The 22,302-nt window shown below is 34.1% G+C and overlaps 1 protein-coding gene across 1 annotated transcript in view; it reads right to left on the reverse strand.

The window, feature by feature from the left end:
* Positions 1–1,833: 1,833 nt before the first annotated feature.
* Positions 1,834–22,302, reverse strand: part of LOC134231578 (furin-like protease kpc-1) — a 47,958-nt gene continuing 27,489 nt past the window's right edge. Inside the window, 13 exon segments of the mRNA XM_062713544.1 lie at positions 1,834–5,658; positions 5,913–6,032; positions 8,324–8,701; positions 10,624–10,925; positions 11,147–11,264; positions 11,373–11,476; positions 11,949–12,049; positions 13,343–13,397; positions 13,399–13,529; positions 13,828–14,000; positions 14,260–14,348; positions 17,240–17,316; positions 18,551–18,679. Of these exon segments, the coding sequence (XP_062569528.1) occupies positions 5,048–5,658; positions 5,913–6,032; positions 8,324–8,701; positions 10,624–10,925; positions 11,147–11,264; positions 11,373–11,476; positions 11,949–12,049; positions 13,343–13,397; positions 13,399–13,529; positions 13,828–14,000; positions 14,260–14,348; positions 17,240–17,316; positions 18,551–18,679 (2,388 nt within the window). The 3' untranslated portion in view covers positions 1,834–5,047.

The following is a 22,302-nucleotide window of genomic DNA, read 5'->3' on the forward strand; positions in this document are numbered from 1 at the left end:
GTTTAGTTTGATACGGGTCAATAGTTTTTCAACATTTCCTTATCTAGTCCAGGTTTCTTAAGAAGTGGACGAACTATGGTTTCCTTTCAAACAGACAGGAGCTAGAGATATTGATTGTATGTTGTTTAACGTCCCTCTTGAGAATTTTTCACTCATATGGAGACGCCACCACTTGTCGATGGAGTGCAACAAATTTTTGTGCTATACTCGGCACTTAGGGCCATTGATCAGTAAGGGGTCTTTTTCGTGCCAGCACCTACTGTGACACGGGACCTCAGTTTATATGGTCTCATTCAAAGGACTGGTCTCCACGTCCCACAGTGGGATTCGAATTCGCGACGTAAGGATCAACTCCTTACGATCTGGAGATGAATTGACAATGTCTGTGACAAGCGGCATTTTTGGATTCATGCACTTTTTTAGTATCTTTATGGGAATAGGATCCAGTTCGCATGATTTATTGGGTGCCTTCATTATTAAGGATCTTACTTCATCTTCTGTGGAACGTCCAAAATTCAAAAGTACAAATCCAATTATAATATATGTATGTGCCTAGATAGCTGTCTTCTTTTCCTGTTTCTTGTTTAAGTGCCTCTCTAATAGACGTTGTTTTGTCTATGAAGAACGTTGAAAATTCATTTGCAAGACCTTCATCTCTGATGAATAATGACTCTCTTGATTCTTGCCCATCATTAAATTCGTCACTGGATACTTTCCTGAATTTTAGAAGAATAGAATTCTTCTTTGGCCTTATAAAGAAAGGGGCCTGCATGATTAAAATCCTGTTTTGAAAAACTGATGGTGTATCAGTTTAGTTCTTCGCCAAAGTCTCTCCGCTCTTCGCTTCTGTTGTTTCGCTGGCCTTAGCTCGTCTGTGTACACTGTGTGTTAGCTTATGTAAATAGGAATTGACTTACTCACATGAGGCGCACGAGTGTCTAAAATATGAGAGGCATTCGTTGTAACTGTACTAAATGGTCGACAGACGTACTAGAATTCCCATTACGTGCGTATTCCTCTTGTACAGTTGTAATTGTTTTTGATATCTGTATTCATCTCAATTATATTGATATTCCCGAGTCTTCTAAATGTAATCTCTTTTCGTTGACGTCGTGGGTTTTTGCAGTTGATAGTTGCCGGTAGAGGGCTGCAATTTTGTCCTATACTCGGAACTTGGGGGCATTGAGCAGGGAGGGATCTTTTTCGCGTCAGCACCTACATGTATTGCAACACGGGACATCGGTATATACGGTCTAATCCGAAGGACCGGTCTCCAGGTCTTACAGGGGGATTCGAACCCATAACGTAAGGATCAATTCCTACTTTGTGTCTCTGGAGCAGACGCTCTAACCACTGCGCCACTCCTATGTCCTAAGAAGATTCCTGTTGATTTTGAGGTCAAAAGGTCAATGTCGTAAATTCTGTTTTAACATTTTCGTTTTCCAGCGATATCTCGAGAAGCCTTTGCACTTTTGCAATCAAATTTCAAATATATACATAACAACTCCCTAAAGCCAAATGAAAATCCTTGCTGATTATGAAGTCAAAATGTCTAATGTCAAGGTCATGAATTCATATATTCTGTTTGTGTGTTAAATATTTATGTACAAGCAACACCTCAGGATGCTTCTGAGCAATTGTAGTGAAATTTTACACCAAATTCCGAGGGGCCCGATCGGGACTTTATAAGGCACCCCCCCCCCCCTCCAACTCATTCTTCTTAAAGAAGGCAACATTTTCAATCCTTGGGACACTGTAGTTTCATCAAAGAGTTGTCATACTGCTCTATACAACAGCACATTGGAGAAGAATCAACAGATCATAAACTAATGATAAAGATCTATTATTTATTGCTCAACATACTGACCAAAGTAACATGTCAAATAGCTGACCATGTAAACAGCATAGATTTTATGACTCAATTTCATAGAAATTATATACATCTCACAAAAACAAAAAAAAACATAATGGAGAAAAATATAACAAAAAATTGTATGTATTGTACAATATAAGATACATGAAGTTTTTAATGTTGCAATATCAGCAATTTTTTTGTAAATTTCAGAAAAATTAATGATATATTCTAATTCAACATTTAAAAAAAAAGTACTTTTGGTCTTATTACTAATTTGGCAATTGCTTATAAAATCTAAATACCACTTTGCTCATCTTCAGGCATTGTAAAGGATGAAGAGTGGATATCTGGGTGATTTAAATCACATTTGGTTTTTAATCAATTATGGCATTTCTGACTAGTACACTATATGAAACAGTTCCAAGAAATAAGCAACATACATTTCATCATGTACAAATGTGTTCATGAATGACAAAACAAATGTTATTCACCATCTAAAATGATAAGAAACATACATATACCAGCCAATCAGATATTAACTTATCACATACCAAAAATTAAACAATTATTTTTTTTTTACTTTTAATTAAAATAGATAATAAAAGTGTTCAGTACTTTATTATTCTATTATCCAATACACATACAAAGTCAAATTTTTGAAAGTTTTTTTTTTTTGTTAAATTGTATTTTTTAAGACAACCATATGAAAACATTAAACATGTGGATAAGAAAAATCTGAGCCATTTCCACCATTCTCTATCCACACTTTTAAACAATACATATAGACACAACATTTTCAATACTTCAGCTTAGAGACTCTAAATACACACAACTACTTAATGATGCATCATAACTTCCAAATTAACTGTTTTTGATAAGGAGGGGAAATCTACTCCCAAAGTCACGGAGGGACTTTTTCAAGAAATTTAAAATAAAAAGAAAAAAGTTTTAAACACAAAGTGTCCGCTATTAACAGTAACTAATAACACAGCTTTTTCTTAGCTGCAATAATGTATCCCTCTGTTTTTCTCTGTTTTCACAAGAGGTAAATTTCTTGGAATTAATTAATAACTGTTTGCTCGAGAATGAAAATTTAAAAATATGAAAAACGTGAACCATCAAACAACTTTCTAACAGTTTTAAGCTAAATATTTATTGTTATCAATTTAAGACTCCCAATTTGCCTTATTTACTAGTAGAAGTATTTCAATTGATGTGACAACAAAATTATGAAAAGCAACGTTAAAAAGTCATCGGTGAATACTTCCACTGTCTGGGTGGGCAATTTATAAAATGTTGAGGAAAAAACAACTTTAAAAATCATAATAATGCTGCATCAATTATCACAAAATAGTAAATGTACGTAAAAATGGCATGCCTCTAAAATACTTAAACATAACTAAACATAAAAAAAATTCTCATAAATGCAATCAAAAAATGTTTGGTCTAAGATCTACTGGCTATTTTTATCAAATTATGCATGAAAGTTTGTGCATTTCACAGCTACAAAAAATGGTCAGTTGATGTTATAAGATATTTAAACACACCAGATATTTCATGCCAATATGAGCTTTCCTCTAGCAGAAAATGTAAGTGGTCAAATACTGACGATACTGGTTTAACACTGCAATTAGCCAAAAATCAAAGTCGCTGGTTCAACACTTGCTTCTTACATGTACACTTATCTTTCTCTTACTTTTTGGATGCAAAACCAAAGTATTTTCTAGCATTTTCTTGCTATTAGACTGGGCTGGTGGGTACTGTCTCCTCCAGGATTATGATAAACCATCCATAATCGGTATCCATAAAAACAAAATAACCTAGTGTTTTGACCATAGATTGAATAAGGCCACGTTCAATTGCATCAGTCACTTATATTTTCATGCAGTAAGCTAACAGTGCATATACACATGTCCTCAATTTAAAAAAAAAAGTTATAATCCCTGAACAAAAATTTTTTCTCACCAGAAAAAATCTTAATGAGGACATCGGTAACATCTGGTCTTTACAAACGAGTATCTGGTCTTTACAAACGAGTTTCTGAAACACTAATTACAACAAAAAACACAATGTGCACCAGAATACCCCAAAAATATGTAGTTTGAACAGTTATTGTTTTTGGATTTCTAGTACAATTATAAATGAACAAATAATTTAAGGACAATACTAAGCAGAATAACCTTATAAGGTAAAGAGAACTGGCCAATATTTCACACAGAAATTCATGCATGCACCTCATAACAATAAGACACATAACCAACACTGAACACAATGCATACACAGTGATTTCAACATTGCTTAGTATGTTGTTGACCTTTGTATATACATATACTTTATCTATATATGCAATGGGTAAAAGATAATTTATACAACATAAAAATACATGTATTTTTAAAAAAAATCATTTGCTTGTAAAAATGCAGCTCTACTGGTTAAATCAAGGTTAAATTTAACAAGAAAAGTATATTTAATAAAGTTAATCAATCATTTTCAATTTCTGAACATTAGCTTCAAATGTACATATTTTCAATGTTTGAAAATTTGACTGATAAAACGGATTTGAAATGGTGTGCGAGGTTGTATTCAAATGGAGATTTTGGGGATAAGAAATGAACCAATCTCCACAACGAACAAGAATAACACAAAGACTGCTGTTTATATAAATTTTCAATTTTAAAGGTTTTCCAAGTCTCAAACAGAACATTGTGATATCAGTTCACGTTGGGGACTCTCAATGCCCTTATGCAACAGACAGACACTTGCAACAATAAATTATCAGTAAAAGTACAAGTATTTGTTTATAATAAATTCATTATACTTCATCATTTGATAAAATTATCAACTGTAACAATAAAAACAATATTTGTACAATATACAAAACAATCAAAATTACAGATCAGAGAATACAATTGTAAACAAATGAAGTACATGTAGTTAGCTTAAAATATTCAGCAGAGAATTGCACAACCCTTTTAACTCCAGCATCAAGAAAACCTACTTGTCAAGGTACAACTTGTTCATTTGAGAAAAAAAACCCTGAAATTTGACTTTTCCTTTTATAAAAGCACTGATTTGGCATGACTATGCACTGATCCATACACTGAATCATTCTTGGCAGTATGGTTTGATTTTCAGCAGACAGATATGAACACAAAACTCTAATAACAGCATTAATTTTTAAAAACAGAGTCCTCATGTTCTGTAGTGTTGTAACAGTCTGGGGATGTGGGGGTCATGATGAGACACAGGGAGGGGGGGTAAGGGTCTATGTAACATGAACTCATTATCCTCGTGTCGATAATGAACGTTCCTCACCACCACGTTCAGGTGGTCCTGCTCATTCTCGGCACTTTCACTGGCAGATTTAACACCATTATATTTCCCCTTCCCCTCGTCAAAATGTCTTTTCTCTTTCCAACATAGAATTCTGTGGTCCCTTGCTTGTAAGATGATGAAAATGACCCCGAATAACAAGATGGCGGAGGTGCATAGGATGATGACCCAGACAAAGAAACTCAGCATATCTGGGTCCAAGAAATTCATGATTAATTTCTTGCGACACAAGTTGTCTCGAAGCTCATAACCCTTCCTGCACTGAAAGCAGTCCTCTAGTTCAGGACCTTTGCATGTCTTGCAGGCCTCATTACAAGGGTTACAAGTCCCGTGACGGAAAAACATGGTCTCTTTTTTGGCTTTTTTTGAGCTGTTTTTTCTTGACATGACTGTTTCCATGTCACCATAAAAATATTCAGGGCAGGTTGCCACACACTCGTCCTTGTGCTTGTAGAATCCAATTTTACATTCTGAAAAACACACAAAAAAATTCAAACATTTTCAAGGCATACATACACCAAGACTCTTGATTAACTCAAAAAAGTTGCATTCACTAACTTTCCTTATTCAAATCATATTTCCTTAGTTTACAAAGTTCTAAACTGAGTAAACCAAATACTATCAAACTTTTCATATTACAGACTATGTACGGTACACTGCTTTTAGCAAGACATCACTGAATTAAAATTTACAATAAATATTTTTACAGACAATATATACAAACCAAAGCACGTTCCCTCTGGACATTTATTTGCATGTTTGGAGAACACAGGCTGAGTAATGTTTTGGCTCTGTGGGTGCTTGTCTGTTCCGTAGATTGTCATTTTCCAATCCTTTAATTCAGCTGTAACAAAAATAGCCAGAATTCAATCACAGAAACAAAAAAAAATTGTAAAAGATATAGTTTGCATGTATTATAATTCATATAGTTTTATGAAAGATGATTTATAAAATGATCTAGACTCACAACATCTATAAATGCCTCTATTAAGCATTGGACACAGCCATTTTTTATACAGCCAGGTTTTATACTGTATCACATATGGACAAGTGGTGCTTATTAATTAAAAGTATCATGCACACATAAACTACAAAACACAACTACAGAATGGGATAGAATTTAAATAATTGATTTTTTTTTTACACTGTATATTACACTGATTATTTTTCCCCACTCTGATTGCAGGGCTGGAATATCATTATTTAGTCATAGGAGATAATACTGTAAACCAAGTATAATTTATAATTGACAACTTTTAGTTCCAATTCATCAGCCTCAAATTCATCTTGGACTATTAGATTTTGCAAATAATAAAACATTATACATAAAAACTGACAGTACATACATGATTTACAGCTAGAAATATTTCCAAGTAAAAAGAAGGCACTAAAACTTCGTGATATTTCTTGCACATGAATTAAAGATTAGTTTACAATCAGTGTTATCTTCCCCTGCATCAATTTTTTTTGAACTGGTAAGTGGTAAACATGGCTCAAAAGACTTGTATGTATACCTAGTAATAGTTGTATCAGGCTTGGTTGTTTGATTATTGATGTTAAATTAGATAATTATATGACTGTATGCAGCACTATCTGATATTTATTTATATCATTCTTCATGCAGGTAATATTGATGTAAATGATCAACAAATCTGTGTGTTCCTACCATTTATTGACTGTATATTTGGTCAGTACAATTATTTGATAACTCTCATGAACAGTATTAACCCTGGCCTTTGGATTTGTGAAAACCAGTACATGTTATGTCTTTATTGAGAACCTGAATGACAGTTTGGACTCATACATGTACAAATCAATATCTATGTAATATTTGAAGGGAAGACTACAATACATCATCATACGTCCATCATCACACAACTTTATCTCTACATTTTAGATGAATTGCCATATATCCTGTGAAGTAACACATACACTCCTTAGAACAGAATTACCATAGGTGTGACATTATTTTTTTTTATTTTTTATCTGCAATATTTTTGGTGATACATATTGTACTTGTAAAGGTGTGAACAGGCAATTAATATTCTCTGTATGTTATGCCAGATATATATTGTAGTGGATGAATTATACAAGGAAAAATGTCTATAGTGTGAAAGAAAAGTATATAATGAACAAATTAATTTTGTTTTGGTTAAAATTTATACAGTAAAACTTTGTTATAATGAAGTCACTGGGTCCAATGATATTACCTTGCTAGATCCATAATTCCTTATATTGTATTACGAATTCATTAAATTTATATAGCTGGGGGATTCATGATAACTTCGCTATACTCATGAATTCGCAATATCCGTGTTTGTACTAAACGAGTCTTACTGAACATGTATATGTGTGTGTGTTTTTAAACAAGCCTAGGGTAAAATCACAAATTATGGAGCCCATTGATATTTATGATGGTGCTATAGATTACATGGATTATTTCTTTAATCAGCTTTATACAGTAAACCCACTTGTCATGTTCACACTTTCTAAAATACAGTCACACCTCCCTATTGATGAGAAGTCGGGGCAATGAAGTTAACCAGGGAATATTTTCAGCATTTTAGCAGAATTAGAAGTTAAGGGTTCTCCTAAAAGGGAATACTTCTCCCCTTGCTGTAAGGTTTGATGCCCCACCCATCTATTAATGACAAAAAATTATTATAATAATGGTAAAAAAATATAATTGTAGCTATTATGCAGAATGTATAAATTAAAGAAAAAAAATTTAATTTATAATTACCAAAAAGCAAAAAAAAAAATTGCTGAAATTTTGTTTAGAATGAACATTAATAATGTAAAACTATGCTAAAGAGGATGAAAACTCTATCAAACACAACTTCTAATATCTGTTTTACAAAATTGAAGATGCAATACCACTTCATTTGTAAATTATTAATGTTAAGAAATACCATGCATCCATATGCTGTCATGCACTTTGAATGCAGTTAATTTTTTTGATACTAGCATTTGTTTCAGTGCATATATGCAAGCTTCAAAAAAGATATTAGCAAAACATATTTGTCCATGATAAAACAAAATAAAGAAGAACTGAGAGACATATATAGGACCACAGTGAAGTAAAACTGACAACATCTCAGAGAAGTTGGGCATGCAACAGACAGTATGGCTTGCCTTCCGAGAGATTAGACCGCACCATCCGCAAATATTCACCAGTAGACATGTTGTTTTTCTTGGCCAAAGTCTCAAAAATGCAAATGTGTTTCTCATGCGATGGATGGTTGCCATAGTAATAATCATAGTCACTGTTGTGATAAGTAGGGTATGTTTTTGGACGATTCCTGTTGACATAATAAGGGGAGTGGTATTCCCTGATCTTATTGACTTCAGGATTAGGTAATGGAGGAAACCCACCCTCTTTATTGTGGCGCTTTATGAGGCTGTTCCTGTCGGCGGCAGTGGTGGTACTGGTGGTGGTCTTGGGCATGTCCTGGGGGTGGACCTCTGTCCCATACAACACGAGTACCCAGTCCTTCATCTCTGCCCACCTGACTGTAACAGAACATGTATTATAACACACTTCACAGACTTAGTATCTGGCTCAGAGTTGTTTCTCTCACTTTCTTGGCAAGCAAAATAAAATCCATACACATATTAAAACTTCCCTTAAAATTCAATGAAAATTTCTATTTAAATATATCAAGTCTTGAACCAAAACATTCTGAGATATCCTTAGCAGACAGGAATTCTTACAGGTACACAAACTTTGTAAGGTTTTACGTTTTCTTCAAATTACTATTTTCATGATTCAATCAAGATACTGAAAAAGAAAAGTGCAGTGACATAAATATTACTATTTTAATGAAAAAGTTATACAGGGATTAAAAACTGTAACATCAAAACAGTAAAAACAAGATTTTTGCTGAGTAAACATGAAAATAATAACAAAGCTGTAAAAGGCATATTCAAACAAAAAGAAGCGCTTCTATAATGATATGCACTTTTATTTAAGGTCTAGCTGGAAAAAACAAAAACATTCTGTTTTTTTATAGGATACACTTGTGATAATAATTTGCAAGTCTCTCTGACCATGAACCCCAGCTCAATATACTTAAGTTTATAACCAACACTTACCAGCTATATGTAAGTAGCCTCTATTATTAACAAGTTCTGAGATTTTACAAGCTCTGCCTTATAATTATAATGTCATATGAAGAGAGAATTTCATGTCTATAAATAAAAAGAAGACCTAGCTTGCCCACCTTATCATGCCAGACAGAAATGTAGACAAAATGGTCCCTTTATCTCTAGAATTCTGTTTTTGGTGGAAAGAAAATGTATTAAGAAAGACTCTATTTATATACTTTAAAAAAAATATTAAAACACCTCAAAAAAAATAATAGCAAGCAAAATAAGGGAGAAAACTACAAAACATATGACAGCACATTTTTCATGCATTAATAGTACGTAAAAACAAATACATGTTTCTCTGTAAATGTAATACATTTCCATAGAATATATCACATAACATAATGTCAAGTTTTCAAAGTGTTCTTTAAATTTCACCAAAAAGGAGGGGAGTTTATCTCTTTATGTATCATCTGTGTGATAGTCTACTACTCAGAAGGAAAAATGCCTTAAATTTCAATCAGGTAAAAGCTGATGATAATATTCTGCTGCACATTCCATTAAGAAAGTATGTATATGTATCTGGGATTTGGAAGGATGGAAATAGATTATAACAAGTTGATTTCCATCATCACTTTGTCTTACCATGCCTTAAATTATTAGACTGTAAGAATAAGTATTATTGTGTAAACCCCATTTTACATATCTCTACCTCCTAGTCAACTCCTACAGCAAAGAAATGTATGTTCTACATTTGTTGTTTATCACTGCTGAATATAACTATTTAACCTACCTCTGAGAGTTTAACAGTAACATTGAAAGACCCTTCCTTTGTTTTATCAAAAAATAATAATAATCTTTTAGTACGTATAGTGTAGTAAGAATTAACACTAAGAATTTAAATAACATGACAAATTTTCAGACAGTATCATTTCTTCGATAAATGTAAAAAATGTAACAACTTGATGGTCAAATAAATTATTTTGTGTAATTTTTTTTTTCTTTCATAAAAGTATTAAAGTTCTTTTAAAAGCTTAATTTGTTACAAGTTTTTAAACAAGAGTTCCATAAATCTTGACAGTCACCTGAGTATCAGAAGTTTTTCTTCTATGATATATTAAAAAAATATCCACAATTTTTTTTTTTCCAGTGTTGTAGTCAAATAGAAAACATTCCAGTAACAAACAAGATGTTAATATAAAAATGAAGTGGTATGTATACTTCATGCTCTTTAAAAAAAAAGAAACTGAACTAACATACTCTAGGTGTTTCCACACTTTGTGACTAAAAACAAAAGAAAGTGTTCCGCCATGGAAGCAATGGGTGCCTCTACACAGGATACTTACAGGAGCTTGCCCCATTCTCTATCTGGAGGAACCAGGTGCCCTCAGCCTCTTCCCCCCAGTTGTGTGTTGTCATGAAAGCCCAGTTGTTGAAGCCCTCCCGCGACACGTCTCGTCCACGACGAGCTAGGAGAGTAGATTTCGTGTTTCTTGGCGATGTAAGGTAGATCTCAATCTCGCCTCGTCTGGCGGCAGTGAGGGTAATTCTGGCCTGGACGTGCTCAACATACTTCACGTAATTGATGGTACCCTTACATCCATCAGTATTCAGGGAAACAACCATCTTGCCATTCATTGGAATTTGTCTAGACAAGGAAATATAATTTTTACTTAGTAATTGTTAATGGGAAACTAAATTTTTAATTGTTTGTGAGGACAAAATTTTGTGGGTAACTTGTATGAGACTTTGGAAAAGTTGTGATGAACCACTGCTGATCATAACAAGAGGCAATTGCACATTTCAAATTTTTAAATTTTAAATATTCTATATCAATCATAACAAGATACATTAAGGTCAGATGTTTACTTGTTGCGTTCCTGGGAGCGGATCTCACAAATGTGCTGGGGTGGGACAGTGGTCCAGTTGCGAGCGAGGCGGACCATAGCTCCAGCGTCCATCAGACCAAATCCAAACGAGTGGCTTACTGAAAACATAGGAATTGTATACAAGTTATTTCCCTTTCACCATTTGTCATGTTCTCTGATCAATTCAAATACTATTTCTCACAGAGTTATTCATGTTTGTTTCTTACCCAGTCTGCCAACACCATTAGTGACCCAATCCGGAGCATCCAGATTTGCCTTGCGAGCTGTCATCACAACAATGTGCTGCATGTCACGCCACGTTAAATTGGGGCTTTTTATAAAAGACAGTGTGTTAATCATCAAGGAATCATTGCATATTGATAAGTAACTGTACAGTCATTATACACATTTTCTGTTAGCTATGTTCATACAATTTTTTTTAAAATCAATGTTTCAGTATCATCAAAAGAAAACAAAGTTTCAAATTACTGAAGCTGAAATACAACTATAAAACTCAATTTCTTCATAATACTGTAAATCATGTTTTATTCACGTGAACTTAATTTTCGTGTAATAACGCGAGACAATGAGCTCGCGAAAATTTCATTCTCGCGTTTAAAAGTATTCCTTACGATTATATAGAGGAAAAACAACAATTTGTGAAAATTATGTCTCGCTAATAAAAAGTCAATGACTATCTCGCGAAAATAAGGTGTCGCGAAAATTTAGTGATCTACAGTATTCAACTGCAGCCTATTTCTAAGCTGTATATTTACAACAATAACATTGTTTGCTGGACATACTTTGCCTCCAAGGCAAGGGCACAAATCCCTGCTGCCAGGGGGGCACTAGCTGAGGTCCCAGTATGGTTGACAGTGCACATCTTTCTCAAATCTGTGGTCACCTACAACATACATAATAATGAAACGTGAAGGTACTGGTATATATACAATCAAGATTCAGTAATATGAAAGCCAATTATGAGGATGCTTTAAATTTTATCTAAAAATTATTAGGGCTATATTATAGTAATCGAGATGCTTCATTAAAGAAAATAATATGCTTGGGAACACAAATGTAGATTTTAATGAGGCAAGACTTTTTACTTCTTCATATAACTATCTGATCTTAAGAATATCTAAAACTTGACATGCTAGAGATATGACTGCATCCATAACAAGAGGCCCAGGGGCCACAGCGCTCACCTGAGCACATCGGGCTTGAATTTACTACCCCCCCCCCCTTCCAGGCGTTCATCATTTCAACAAACTATAAAATACCTGAGGATGATTCCATATAAAATATTTCTATTACATGGCAAATATGTTTTGAAAATTAAACATATCAACCTCACAAATATCAATTTTAAAATTGCCTTTAAAAGTTAGATATTTCCTATATATTCCAATCCCCTGTGAATCTACACTAAGATGATTCCACATGAGATTCATCTTTCCTGGCCCCTGGAGAAGAAGATTTTTAAAACTTATATATTCCTATGTAAAACTTGGGTCGGCCATTTTGGCCCCACCCGCAGGGGTCATGATCCGCTGCTGTAGGTGGTAGCCAGGGTGGAAGAAGATATTTAAAGATTTTTCCTATATATTCCTATGTAAAACTTGGATCGGCCATTTTGGCCCCACCCTTGCCCCGGGGGATGTTACAAACTTGAAAACTCCGAGGATGATTCCACATGGCACTGCTGATGGAGAGGGTGTAGATACTGTTTGTGTAGCCGTCACAGTTACAGCTGTCCTGGCCTAGTGGTTCTGGAGAAGAATATTTTTAAAGATTTTTCCTATATATTCCCCGTCGGCCATTTTGGCCCCACCCTTGCCCCGGGGGTCATGATTTGAACAAACTTGAATCTTCGACGCCCACACAAAGATTTTTGGAACGGTTCTGGAGAAGAAGATTTTTTAAAAATGCCATTAATTTTTAACACCACGACCCTGCAAAAATAAACTCATAATTGTGCCTCAATCCTGCTTGAGAAGAAGATGAAAAAAAATTTTGACGGACAAATTTTTCAGAAAAGCTTTTTTCATGTGTAAAAATGATTCAAATATTTCTATTACATGGCAAATATGTTTTGAAAATTAAACATATCAACCTCACAAATATCAATTTTAAAATTGCCTTTAAAAGTTAGATTCCAATCCCCTGTATTCTAAGCTTTGCCCCCCTGATAACTTACTATCTGTCGCTCCCCGCCTGATCCACTGCTGTAGGTGGTAGCCAAGCGCCCCCTTACCAAACTCCGTGGCACTGCTGATGGAGAGGGTGTAGATACTGTTTGTGTAGCCGTCACAGTTACAGCTGTCCCCATCACGACCCCCGTTACCCGACGCCCACACAAAGATGGAACCCAAACCACCACGACCCTGCAAAAATGTATCAAAAAATTGAAGAAAATGAAAATTAAATTTGTCTATCATCCTAATTCTCAGTTGAAAATGAACAATTTAGCATAATTTGGGAGGATTATCTTCACTTTAAGTAAAGTTAGACATTATCGTAGCTGTTTCTAAATTCTTGTATTTATTTTCAAATGATTTTTTGAAGATAAAAAATGACATAAATATCATAAAGAGAACACCAAAATAACTGCAATTTTGTAAGCGCCCGGGGCGGTTAATAGAGATTATACGGTATAACATTTTTACAGGACAGATTCAAGACCTTTGTAATTCCATCATAGAAGGCTTTCCTGGCCAGTGTTGCAGGGCCGTCCACTGTTCGACCATCATCGTCTGGGCCCCACGAGGCACTATAAATATCTATGTGGTTATTCCTGAGACTGAGGGACTGAGCTTCAACAGAGTCTGTCACATCACCATCCAACATACGCACACCTAACAAACAGAAATAATATGTGGATAAACAAAGGAAATACTCACAATGACAAATTAATAGCAAACTTGACTTTGAAATCTAATATTGACCTTACTTTACCTTCTTGAACATGATTTTTTTTCTATCTCAAAAACATAATAAAAAAAAATATATGAACTAGTTCAAGGTTGTTGAAATACATGCAGATGAAAAAAAATAACCACCTGTATATCCCTAGAACTCTGATTTCAAGGACACAACAATCTATGAATTTCTTACCTCCAATCCTTGCATTATAAGCCACTCCAACCCCACATACTCCATTATCTCCCTTAGCAGCCACTTCTCCTGCACACCTAGTGCCATGCCTAAAATAGAAAAAGTCATTAAATCTTAACTGCATAAAGGTTTCATAAAAAATGTAATACCAGGATATTTATAAAGATTTGTTGGATATATTGATCAAAGGATAGGTCTAGGAAGTAAACGTTAAATATATTACACCATTTTATTTTTAACATCATACAGCTGTTTTATTCCTAATACCGACTTGAATTTGTTAGGTCTAAATATCAAAAAATGAAACTATTATTTAACAAATCGAAAGGTCATCTTTAAATAATTGTTTGGTTGCCCTTTCCCGACTGACTAAAAATTTCTTGATGAAAAACTTTTTTAATACATGTATATTATTTTATATCCTCTTATCTCATCAACAAATATTTGAAATTTTCTGGAAAAAAGATTTTCCCACCTAGTATCTACCGACCCAATAATTTTACCCTGAGTCGGGAGAGGGCGAACTAACATAATTCTAAAGATAGTCTAACATTAGTGCAAGGATTCTGCAAATGTAACTATTTATTATGGGTACTTGTTATCAGCTGACATATAATCTCAAAAGTGACCTTGACTTCCAGAGGTAAACAAATTACAAATGAAGTGTCTGTCATTAATCTACACTGTTTCACCCTGTGATAGGATTTAGGCCACAGATGTTCCTGGTTACATCTTACTAACAGGTGTTTCCCCTACAGTTATAGCCCCCTAACCACTGCTGATGCCTGTGTGTTTGTACCAACATCTCCCATACACTACAAGTTCATATTTTTCAGGAGGAAATCGATCAGACATTATCAGATAAAGTGGGATTCTTTTCTCCTGCTGTTACCCAATGTATGTTTTATAAGCATTTGATTCTGGGGCATGATATATATCTATCCTAAAAAAAGATGTTTACTTCCAAGCCTTGATGTCTTGTCTGAAATCTCCTCGTGTCTACCACTGATCAAATCAACAGACATTTAAGGAACATCAAAATAAAAGGAAAAAATTTCAATATTCACTAAATTTAAAAGAATTTTGATAATATCTTTTAAAACTATTTTTCATTCGTATTTCTGTTTCAATTTTTTTCCCTTCCAACTAGGTCACATATAAATTAAAGAAAGAGATATGGCGAATCTTAACATGTATCACAGCATCTTCATAATCAATAACATTAACTGCAAAACCATCAACTGTTTTATCTTCATTAACATCCCATGATTAAAACTCAAATATCTTGTACAATTCAACCTCCTAGCACTTTTTTAGACAAACGATCCAAAAGCAATTAAAAGAGAAAAAAAATTCTTTCAGATTACAGATTCCCAGGGCAATGTACGGAAATCTTGAACAGTTCCTACAGAGGGACCAGAGACATTTCAGAGTCTTGTAGAACAAATTAAGACAGAAGATAGTTGGTCAAATCAATACGGAGGACTGATCACACTAACAGAACACCCTGAGAGGCGGCCATTACTGGAAACAGAGGAATCTTCACAGGAGTTCATTAAGAAATTTTAATATTCCAGACATGCTATGTTTTCACAGCTGTAATTTTACATCCTACACCTTAATTTGCTTAATCTTAAATTATACACACTATTCATGTCCATATGTACTATTCCTACCAAGCTGTACATAACCATCACTCAAAAAATAAACATTTTTTTGAGTTTTATAACTATGCATATGTTTTAATAATGCATTGGTGAAAAAATTGCAAAACATCATTTATCCCCTTATAAAATAAAGCTTTGATCATGCTCATGAAAGATTTTCATTCCTGTAAATAGATTATTCACAATGTTCTAAGTTGGCAACACCTTTATTTGACAGGAAACTTAATTATTAAAGTCTCATTACAGATATACCCCCCCAATTTTTAGAAAAGTGTACCAAGTCTTACTAAAATTGGACCAAAACTGTAGGAGTAGGCCTAAAAAGAATTTCAAAGAAATTTCTAATTTTAGTAACCACAACAACACAATTTGTTAAAATAATAAAAAAACAAGAGGCCCATGGGCCACATGACAGGAAATTCTGTTTTTTACCAGATTTTAATTTGACCCCACCCTACCCCAATGATCATAATTTAAACAATTTGAAATCTCACTACCCTAGGATGCTTCCACATAGCTTTTCTTGCCCTGTGGTTCATGAGAAGAAGATTTTCAAAGATTTTCCCTATATATTTCCAATTTTCCCCATTGTGAAAAGTGAACAATTTACAATCTACACTACCCCAGGGTGCTTCTACATAAGTTTCAGCTTATCTGGTCCAGTGGTTCTTGAGAAGAAGATTTTTAAAGAATTTTCTATATATTTCTATGTAAAACTTTGAATTGTGGCCCCATCCTATCCGTGGGAGTCATGATTTGAACAATTTAAAACTCCAGGGTGCTTCCATATATTTCTGGCCCAGTGGTTCTTGAGAAGAAGATTTTCAATGATTTTTTCTATATATTTCTATGTTAAATTTTGATTCCCCAGAATTTCAAAGAAATTTCTAATTTTAATAACCACAACAACACAATTTGTTAAAATAATTAAAAAAAAAACAGCTACCCTGCAGGAATGTATGTGAAAAGTTTACAGACGGACGGACGGACAGACAGACAGACGGAAGGACAGACAGACGGACGGACGACGGACAAAATGTGATCAGAAAAGCTCACTTGAGCCTTCGGCTCAGGTGAGCTTAAAAACAGCTACCCTGCAGGAATGTATCAATCTTAAAAGAGTACTTGTGTACCAAGTATTACTGAACTTGAATCAATTGTAGGGGAAGAATTTTGAGAATTTTTTTTATTTGACAGCTAGACATGGATTGCATACTAGTGAATACCCACTGTGGTCTTTGATTAGTAGAAATAAAAAAAAAGTAAAGTCGTTAACAAACTTCGCATTTTTTGACTACTGATTATACAATCACCTGTTTTCATTGGTGTAATCATAGTGAGGCTGTGGGTCTTCATCATGAGAGTTCACATCGTAACTGGCATCAGGGTCCTAGAAAAGAAAACACAACAGAAGAAAATAAAAAAAAAACATGCCATTTAGCCTCAGATAATAATTTAGTCTCTCGTTGGACATGTACAAGAGGTTATCAAAAACTTTGTGGAATAGCACCATAAAATTTCAAAGTGACTTGGTATAGTCTCAACTATTTTATTTTTCAAGATTTTAACTACAATCATGTGCTTTGAGTTGTGAGATACTAGTACCTCAAAGTATTGCAATAGAGATAACCAGGTTTGACTGTGCTTGGATCCATTCTTTTCAAGAAGTCATTCCCATACTAACCATGCTAGAGTGACATGACCTTATAAACTTAAAGCTTTAGACTGACCTTTAATATTTTATTCTTTATTGCATGAATTTTCATTTTTAAATCTGAGCACTGTACTTATCTCCTACAAATATTTTGTACATTAACCAGTGCAATTAAATCTTTATGACCACAATTAATATCAAGACAATACTTAGGGATTTTGTTTCTCTGTTTCTCATGCATCTTCAAGAAATAAACACATTATTTACATATAAATGCCACTGCAGGAAGCAGGCAGGAGGTGTTACTATTTGAGAGCACCATCATGTATGTTTAATGAGCAGGGAAGCCTCTGAGTTCAATTACAGAGGTTCTGGATTAATAAATGGCCTCTGGTTTCCACTCCCCCTCAACACTCTATCCATTACTCTTTCCACCACGAAGTATTTTTTGCTTTGCCTTCATTAAGCTCCACAAACCATATTTCTCCATTACACAAGATCTGTATAATGCTCCCATGAGTATCAGAAATGTTTTCTGTAGAACAACACAAGCTCTTGCTAGTGAAATACATTTTTGGGTCAATCTAATTAGTATAATTTGATAGGGCTGAAAAAAAATGTGTGTATCTGGTAACCCTATCGACCCTATTAATTTTACTCAACTGACCCTACTACTTTTTATTCCAAATCCGGATTTTGAACTGTATTTTTGTTTTATCACTGTACAGTCCATGAATTGCTTGTCTCAGACACTATATAAACATGTTTATGAAAGTGTTCTAAAGACTACATGATTCAGTTGCATATTTATTCATATATGTTATGTATTTTTTTTAGTTTAAAGTCCAAATCACTTTTATTAACCTTATATCAATATCTTGCTTCATCAGACATCTTTGAAGCCCCCCCCCTAGATTTAAGATAACAGGATTTGCCTGTATAGATAGTACATTATGTAGAGGACACCTACATAGTTGTCCATCAGATCTGGATGGTCCTTCTCTATGCCATCGTCCAGTATAGTGACCACCACTTTCCTGCCCGTCACACCCTGCTCCCACGCACTCTTCACATTCATATCAAGTCCACCTCCTCTTATCTGCAACAAACAAGCTTCATTAATTTCTAAAGAATTAATTAATATTCAAGAAAAACATTTCTGGTGGTACAAAAAAACAAGAATGTCATAAATGACAGTGTCTATTTCAGAAATGATTCAGGCTAAAAATACATATGCAAATATTATAACTAAAAGTGCAATGCTAACAAAGTCTTCTGGAACTGTGGAGACCTATTAGCAATTAATATTTTAGTTAATTGGCCAACAATAGATCCAGGCATAGACTGTAGGGAGTTTCTCTAGCTATCGCACAGATGTGCTAATTGTAATCGAAATGCTTCTTATAAATATATAATGAATTATAGGCTGTAAAAACAACTCTACTTCTTGTTGTTGATTATCTCCATGTCAGAATCTGTGTTTGTATCTCATGCTGAAATGTCATATTGGATAGTGTAGAGGTTATCCCAGACATTTTATTTCCATCATGTACTTGTAAAAACCTCCCGACACAATGACACTTAATGTATATGTGTACTTTGTCAATTGGTATCTCTATCCATTATCTATGATGGGGCAGAGAGTGAGAAACAAAGGTTTTCCATTAATATGATATGGGCAATTAGGATAGTGCATACATGTATGTCATTTTGGGTTCCTAGCAAAAGTCAAATATATACATTTAGATGTATACATATAAACAGTCTGTTACATGTATCATACTTAAAACAGAAACCTTTACATTTAAATGGGTTTCATTATGCAAATTAACCAAAAATCTCCAGAACAGCTAAATGCAGAAATAATTTGACTTTCAAATAATTCTATTTTCTAACTGAAAAGCTTGCTAAATGTACATGTAATTGCTTTAAGCCTTTGACAATTTCAGATATAAGTACAAACTGTAACCCAACTAATATGTTGATGGTGCGACTGTTAGGGCAAGTGCATATACAACAGTGTACTAGTTTATTTAGGTTTTTTTTTTAGATCGGGTTCGACAATCCTATCATAAATTCTTTTGAAGAATGAAAGAAAAAGTGAGCAAGCTCATATACCCCAAGCTCCCCCAAAACTCAAAGTGCCAAAATTCTCGGGAAAAAAGTGCTGAAAATCCCGGAAAAAATAAATGAATTGGAATTTTCTTGTAATATGCAGATCTACACATTGTGTCCTAAATATCTGCAAAGTTTGACAAAATTCTGTGCATCGGTATATGAAAAGTTGCGCTGACCAAAAAAAAAACAGGACTGACTGACACTGACTGAAGGACGGGTCAAAAACATTATACCTCCCGCAACTTGTTGCAATGGGTATAATAAATATAAGAGCATTTTTAATGGCTGCAGTTTATGAATCTTTAAGTACACTTATTTAAATTGTACAGATACTCAGAAAGAAATGTCAGCTACCATCTCTGATATTAGAACCTGAAGCCACACACACAATGATCTCCGAGCTGTCATTACTTCTACTATACTTTGCATGTCTTCAGATTTTTTTCCTTGTTTGCTAATGTTTCTTTTCTGGAGAGAATCAATACAAGTATAGATTTTTGGGTCAGTATTACTGTCTTAAATCCCCTGGAAGCTGTAATTGATTTTTTTTCATACATTTTGATTATTTCTGGACAATAGATGTGTTAAATGAGAGACATAGCAGTCTGGAGAATACTTGTCTTTCCATTAAGGAATTTCTGAGTTTACGAGAGACTTTAGTACTAGATGCTTAATTAAGATCAGCTACTTGAAGAGAAATCATTAAGTTTATTGTCAAATATGTAATATTAAAAAAATGATCAGGTCAAACTTATCTGATGTGGAAAGATGAAACCTGATGATCAAAATGGACAATGCTCAATAGACATAAGAAAAAAATCAATTTAACGACTTCAAGGTCAAGGGTCAAGGCCATAGTAATCTGGGTTCTAGATCACTTCCATATGATGTTATATTTCTATTTTTAATTTGCTTGTGTCCCTGGTGAACAGGTTACAACTAGCAGTCAGTGCTGAAGAAATCTGTTGACCCAGACGGAATCGGACAGACCAATAAAATGATTTACAGATCATCTATGGAGTCTTTAATCATTTCCTCTGAAGGTATGCAGTAATTTTCATTTTTTTTTGCAAACATAAGCCGTGATTCCTCTTAAGCCAAAGATTACTTGATAACAGAGAAATGCCTTACAGTTTTTCTTTATTTTGTAAATTTCAGATGTCCTAATGAAGTAAGTTAAACGATTTCCACCTAGACAGCGAATCTGCATCTGATGACGTTAGACTTGTACACAGAACAAAATGTCAGCCAATTAAATCTCATTACAATGATAATAATGACTCTTTATCTACCTACAACCAAATACCCAGACACCAACCATAGTTATTAGCCTGTTATGGTCTCGGAACAATCTCAAAAAACTATCATAAATTTGGGTTGCATCAAGGTCAATATTTCTACCGCCAGGCCACGGATTATCAATGTCTATATGACCCAACATATCTATGTTTTTTATGACTGATCACAGGATATTAGATAAAGTTCACTTGACAGCAGATTTCCTAGAGCAAACTTAAATCATCTGAAATGTGCGGATTGCACTTTTTCAATACAATTACTGTCCAATTAAGGTGTCATTAGAAAGCAATCCTGATGCTCCGACAACATCAGGCCACATATTTGTGGATCTCCACGTATTTATGTTCATATCTGGAAAAATATTGTACTTGGATCAATAGAAAGCTGCCATTAAAGATACTAGCCTGTCATTAAGTGTATTGTCCAGCTATTGCTCAACATAAAGGGAAATTCTACAATTGTCAATGGTTCTATCTGCCAAAAACAATTATGGAGAAAACAATGCAGCAAAATGCTTACATTCCAGAACAATGTGGAAGGGTCTAGAATTCTACAATATCAAAGCCTGGTAATCGTAATATCACACATAAGCAGTTAAAGATTTTCCCCTCATACCGGCATTCAGAAAATTTCTCCATCAAAAGTCAATACTTATCAAATTCCAGCCTCCCCTCAGTTGAAATACGACATTCATTTCTTTCTACAAGCATAGAAGGTTTAAAAATTTGATTTGAAAAAGAAACTTTAAATTGATTTTTAAAATACAGTTCAAATCTCTTAAATTTCAACTCTTGTTTAAATCAATACAAATATACAGTGAAACTTGTTTTATCCAGATGTTGTGTAATCCAAAATCTTGCTGTTTATGATCTAGACTTTAACATAGAACCTACACTATATAACGTATAGCTAAATAAATGAATCCAAGACTGTCTAAGGTAACAAGAGGCCCACGGGCCTTATAGGTCACCTGAGTATTGTGTAACAACTTTCAAACAATTAAATTTGGTTCATGTTTTAAACCAGGGGCCATGAAATTCACAATTTACAAGTTTGAAAGAGGCACCATTGCTTATCACAATTATTAACTTAGCATGCTTACTCTATTTACTTAATACACAGAGGTAGATCAGAGTAACAAAGAGAAAATGCACTTCCACTTCATACCCAGTTGTGCACCTCACCCTAAAGGAACCACTGACCCATGGGCCACATATTTCAAAATTTTGCAAATGTTACCATAAAATGGTTGATTAACACCAAAGAGCAGATTTCAAAGCATTAATTTATTTTCAGACTATGTAA

Source organism: Saccostrea cucullata, unplaced genomic scaffold (assembly GCF_032062105.1).
Source record: "Saccostrea cucullata isolate Sc308-1 unplaced genomic scaffold, CSIRO_AGI_Scuc_v1 ctg626, whole genome shotgun sequence".
Classification (NCBI taxonomy): domain Eukaryota; kingdom Metazoa; phylum Mollusca; class Bivalvia; order Ostreida; family Ostreidae; genus Saccostrea; species Saccostrea cuccullata.